Source organism: Schistocerca cancellata, chromosome 7 (genome assembly GCF_023864275.1).
Source record: "Schistocerca cancellata isolate TAMUIC-IGC-003103 chromosome 7, iqSchCanc2.1, whole genome shotgun sequence".
Classification (NCBI taxonomy): Eukaryota; Metazoa; Arthropoda; class Insecta; order Orthoptera; family Acrididae; genus Schistocerca; species Schistocerca cancellata.
The window spans coordinates 324,117,156-324,123,155 of record NC_064632.1 but is presented as its reverse complement, the minus strand read 5'-3'; the positions used below and the strand labels follow the sequence as shown (position 1 = coordinate 324,123,155).

Below are 6,000 nucleotides of genomic sequence, written 5' to 3'. Positions count from 1 at the left end.
AGCGATCTGATGTTTGGAGCTCAGAAACATGTAACAAACACTATTCACACTAGCCATCTGGCTCTTGCTGTTTTTATGGTAAAAGTACACACATTCACTAACACAACCACAGACACCCAAAGACACATTCTTGTGGCAACGGCAGGATTTATTTTTGATTATCGATTACTGAAATCAGTTGCCTGGGCCGAAGAAATTGGGGACAGGGTAGCAAAGGACACAGGGAGGGGATAGCAGGAAAGAGGCAGGTCTTTCGACAGATGAATCAGTGGCTGCACGAGACGAAAGTACACAGGATAGAGCATTAAACAGATACAGAAGTAAGGGGAGGGGGCACAGAAGTTGGAGATGAAGTGGGTGACAGAGAGAGGAGAGAGCAAGGGAGATGTGTGGGACACCTCCCACACTTTTCTTTTTACCTACTTCCCGAACACTTCTACTTTTACCTACTTAGCAAACTTCATAAACCTAACCCCTTAGGTCTCCCTACTGGTTGTTCCATTGTGGCTGGCCAGAATGCTCCACCTGAATGAACATCTGCCTTTGTTGACTGACATCTAAAGAGTGTTGTCCGTAACCTCCCATACTAAATTCAAGACAATGTTCACTTTCTTCACTGCATCTCCACAGTTCCTATCCTGTTAACACCAGTTGGTCACTGAGCATGTGGTGTCCATATACACCAACCTTACCCCATACCCATGGTTTACAGTGAAGGAACACTACCTTTCACATCATCATCCTGATTCCAAACCCATCACCTCTTCCTAAACCTCCTAACCACACACTGCCCCACAAATATTTCAATTTCGAAGCCCAAATTTATAAACAAATCAGTGGTATTGCCATGGCACCATACTATGCCAACTTATTTATGGACCATCTGCAGGGATCCTTGCTATCCAATCAACACCTAAAACCCATTATCTGGTTCAGAGATACTGATAACATTTTTATGACCTGGAGTCATGGCAAAGACAACCTTTACTCTTCCCTCCATAACCTCAACAACTACTCCAAAACCCACTTCACTTGGCCCTTCTCAACTCGATGCGCCACCTTCCTAGATGCCAACCTCCACTTCTCAGGTGGCTCCATAGCTATGTCTGTTAACAGTGAGTGCATCAGCCACCAGCAGTACCTTCACTTTGACAGCTGTTGCCCATTCCATTTCAGACAATCTCTTCCTTACAGCCTTGCCAGCTGCGACACCGCACCTGCAGTGGAAAACAGGAATTGTCAAAATATACCAATAATCTTATCAGAGCCTTTATTGGCAGACAATAACTCACTCAGTTCATCCATAAACAGATCTCCCGTGCTGCCTACTCCTTTGACAAAAGTTACCCTGTTAGTCACCAGCAGCACTTTTCTGATCAGCCAGTATCAACCTTGCCTTGAAAAGCTTAACCACATCCTTCACCAGGGCTTCAACTACCTCTTGTTGAGGCTTGAGATGAATACCCTATACAAAATCCTACCTAGATCACCCACAGTAGTGTTCTGCTGCCCACTCAGCTTACAGAATATCCTTATCCATCACTATTCCAATCCTGCAACCCACGAGTCATTCCCTTGTCGTTGACCCAGGTACAAGACCTGTCCCACACATCCACCCATCACCTTCTACTGCATTACATTCACAAGCATTTCATGCCTAATAAACAACAGCCATGTTACAATCAACTCCCTCTCTACTTTTCTATTCTTTTATCCCCCCCACTCCCTCCACCTCTCTTTCTCTTTTCTCTCTTTTATGCTCTATCCTCTGTACTCCTCCATCTAGTTGTGCAGCCACTGAGACATCTATCAGAAGACCTTTCTTTCCCCAAAAAATGCTTTGTCTGCAGTGGTAGCCATTACCACTAGTGTCAAAATACTTCATGACAGGTACAGCGTCTGCATCAGAAGTGAGGTTAAATTGACAACCTTTTTTCGTATGTGTACAGGCTTGCCTGACAAATTCATGGACAGAAAAGAACGAATTTAACAAACAAGTTTGATTGTGTATGGCACCCTTTATACATCTGGACTGTGGCAGGTCTCCACAGATTGTCCTCTAGCAAATTTTTCGCCTCAACAACTATCCACTCCATCATCATGCAGTACACTTTTTTTTTTTTTTTTTTTTTTTTTTTTTTTTTGTAACAGAGGTTTGTACCCACCTCACAACACCAGTGGGTAAGCCAAGATCCTTTTCTTCTAAGCACAATGTTCTGTTGTCACACCTAACAATGGTTTCTGAAGAATGCTCAGAGTTTCTCATAGAAGAGGGCCAACAGCACTGATCAGTCCCCAGCTTGTGAATCTTGGGTTCATCATGCTCTTTCCTAACCTTCCTGGTCGATCTTCCTAGGAGAAAAAAAACACTCAGTCCCTCCATCCTTAAAGTATGGGACAAAAGTTCGGCCTCTGCTGATGCCTGTCTGACTTGGGTGGCCTGACTATTTGCTACACCACCACTGCCATAGCCCTCAGCTTCACTGAGGCACACAAACCCTTCGCATGGCACTGAAGGTGGGTATCCCCTGACTTGGTTGAGATGAAGGGATGAGGGAATCATCCAGAAACTAGATAAACCCTTTTAGTTCCTAATCTGTCAAGTTGATAGACCAGACACTGCCCTCAGGCCCCCTACATGTTAACCCAGGTACTTCTTGTTATTTTACTATAACAGTATAGAACTCTTGTTGACTGCCAGTCGTGCACCATTGCAACACTTCTAAATACTCTCACAGTTGTTGGGAATATTACCTAACTACTATATTTATTAAATACTATTACAGAATGTGAGAACTGTACACGAAAAAACTATTTCACTTTATGGTCAAGAACTGCAATCAAATCATGGCTTTATTTTTGTTGTGATGTCGTGTAGTACCATGGAAGAACATCAAGTGAAAGTTAGGTGATTCTATTTTTAGAATTTCTTTTCACTGTCTTTTACTGCTTTTGGAGAGAGTTTCTGAAAATGAAAGAATTCAGAATCAGAAAATCTACTTGGAGAGGAAAAAGGGTGTTCTTTGGATTTGTAAGAAGTCCCCTGGAAAAAAAACACAACTTCTTCAAACAGGTACAAATGAATTTTTCTTTTAAAACCTCCTACTCACCAATCTTTGATTACTTTTCGTTCTTTTGTGAGTGAAATGCTGCTAAAAATAAACTGATACTACACTTTTCTCACAATGTAAACAAATTGCTTCTTAAGAACAAGTGAGCGAGCTCACCTGCAAAATAAATGGGTCAGTAGGATACATTCCCATTTCATATAATGGCCTAATGCAGACAGTATGCTCTCAACAACTGGAAAGTAGATGACAGAAACATGAGGTCAAACTGAAATTTCACTATTTCATATTGCTGATTCATAAAGTGCAAGATGCTCAGCGCTCTCAGCCATGTTAATAAATGTGAGATCAGGGAGAAAATAATTATGAAATTTAAGAGCACAATAAACACTTATTTATAGGCAGTAGTGGCATTTCCTCTCTTATTAATAATCATATAGATACTAATGTGTGTCATCCATGGGATTTGATCATTGGTGTCAAGAACAGATACAATTTTGAAATTGTGTTTTTACAGTCATTAATTTGGCATTCAAGTTGCTCTGTGTACATTTAAGTCACGAAAGTCATTTCAGAAGAGGAGTAGTCAAGACGTATAGTTAATGCAGGAGTAACAATACAGAAAATTTTATTAAAAATTTATTTTAATGTACATAGCAACTTAATACAAATTTTCTGTAGAACACACTTTGGAATACAGAAATATCCAAAATGCTTGTACAGCACGGTTGGTGCTCCAGTGACAAAATTTGTATGAAAATAAAAATGGTGCACAAAAGAACATCATACTTCAAGCCCCTTTAGCATACGATTAGCCAGCTGTGCTCATGGATACAATATATCATAGTGACCTGGTCGGTACAAAAGATGAACAGCTGGGCTGCACCCTTCTGGAAAATCATGAGCAATCACCTCCACTCCCTCTCCTCTGTCCATGCATCTTACACGAATACCTATGTCCAAAGCTGAGCTAAGGGCTATGATATGGATGTGGTCACTCTCCTTATACATAGGTTCCACTTCCTAAAAAGTAATCAAAAAAATCATTTCGTCTATTATAAAGGTACAACATTTCCATGACATAAGTAAGGGGGAAAAGAATTCACAAATTTAAAGTCTGGACAAAACGATAAATAGATTTAAAACTTTAGACCATCTCTCACCTTTACAACAGTTCTTATTTGTCTAAGAATTGCGTTACATGAATTATGAAATTTGGCGTAACTTTTTGTTGAATAGGTTACTAAAGCAATTTTAATAACAACAAAATTTTACACATAATGGATGTTATTAAAAAATCCTTGACGGCGACATAAATACCTGTGGTACATATAATGAGGTGACAAAAGTCGTGGGATACCTCCCAATACCTTATCAGACCTTTTGCCCAGCATTGTGCAGCAACTCAACAAGTTGTTGGAAGTCCCCTGCAAAAACACTGAGCCAAGCTGCCACTTACAGCCACTCATAATTGTGAAAGTGTTGCTGGTACAGGATTTTGGAACTGACCTCTCAATTACATGCCATAACTGTTTGATGGGATTCATATAAGGTGTTCTGAGTGGCCAAGTCATTCACTTCATTGGTCCAGAATGTTCTTTAAACCAATTGTGGCCTGGTTTGGAAACATGAAGTCCATGAATGGCAGCATCTCTGCTATATGGTGAGTGGCAACTATCCTTTTTGCAACATTGCTACAGTCCATCCTAGATTTTCCATTGTTAGAGTTGCATGTCTGTTAGCACTGACAACTATATGCAAAAGCCACTGATATCAATTATTAAGTTATGGTTGTTGGTCACTGTGTTATCTGTGGTAAGAGGTAATCCCTGAAGTGTGGTATTCTCGGCACATTCTCGACACTGTGGATCTCGGAATACTGAATTCCGTAATTTTCAAAATGCATCTAGCTTCAACTACAATTCCTCATTCAAAGTCTGATAATTCCCATCATGCAGCTCTTAATCACATTGGAAAACCATTTCACATGAATCACCCTAGTGCAAATGACATCTCCACCAATCCACTGACCTTTTATACCTCGAGTACACAATACTACCACCATCTGTAAATGTGCATACCACTATCCGATAGCTTTTGTCACCTCATTGTATTTTAAAGTGTGAATTTTGGTGCACAAATCCATCTTTACGATTATCAAATATAAATATTATTTCTTGTTGCACAGAGGCTTCATTCATCATTTCAGTCTCCATATATGCATCATAAATGTTTGAGACTTGGAAAGATCTCTGGAATCATATAGTTTCATTTGATTAAAGCTGCTACACCTGGGTTTATACAGTCAAAGAGTTTATGATTATTATTTCTTGTTGCACCGAGGCTTCATTCATCATTTCAGTCTCCATATATGTATCATAAATGTTTGAGACTTGGAAAGATCTCTGGAATCATATAGTTTCATTTGATTAAAGCTACTACACCTGGGTTTATACAGTCGAAGAGCCTCTGCAATGCTGTTTTAGTGCCTGGAAGGCACAGTGATTAGTGCATGTGCCTAGTGAGATATACACTCAGGTTTTCATCTAGGCCATAGTACAAATTTTCATTTGTCACTTTGGTCTGCATATATACAACTAACAGACAGTGTCAGATTCAATGAATGGAATTCCATTTTAAAAATTTCTTAATAGCTATTTTTAACTTTTGCATGTATGGTTCCACAGCTACTGAGAACTTACTGAGGGAAGTTATTGTTCTGTGTAGGGTGTTTTTAAATTTACAAATACATACCTTATATCATGCTTCATTGGTATTAGCTAATTTGAACCCCTACAGTATTTTAAAGCTATGTGTGGTGAAGCACATGACAAAATTTACAGTAGCTTCAAGAATGGCAAATAAAGTCAGAAATGTACAAAACTTTTTACACCCCTCCATCAGTGAAAAACTGTAGTCGCATAACATATCT

At 39.5% G+C, this 6,000-nt stretch overlaps 1 protein-coding gene across 1 annotated transcript in view; it reads right to left on the bottom strand.

Moving 5' to 3' along the window:
• Positions 1-3,694: 3,694 nt before the first annotated feature.
• Positions 3,695-6,000, bottom strand: part of LOC126091899 (ubiquitin thioesterase otubain-like) — a 71,863-nt gene continuing 69,557 nt past the window's right edge. Inside the window, exon 6 of the mRNA XM_049907198.1 lies at positions 3,695-4,091. Coding sequence (XP_049763155.1) covers positions 3,894-4,091 — 198 coding nt within the window. The 3' untranslated portion in view covers positions 3,695-3,893. The remainder of the gene's footprint in view (positions 4,092-6,000) is intronic.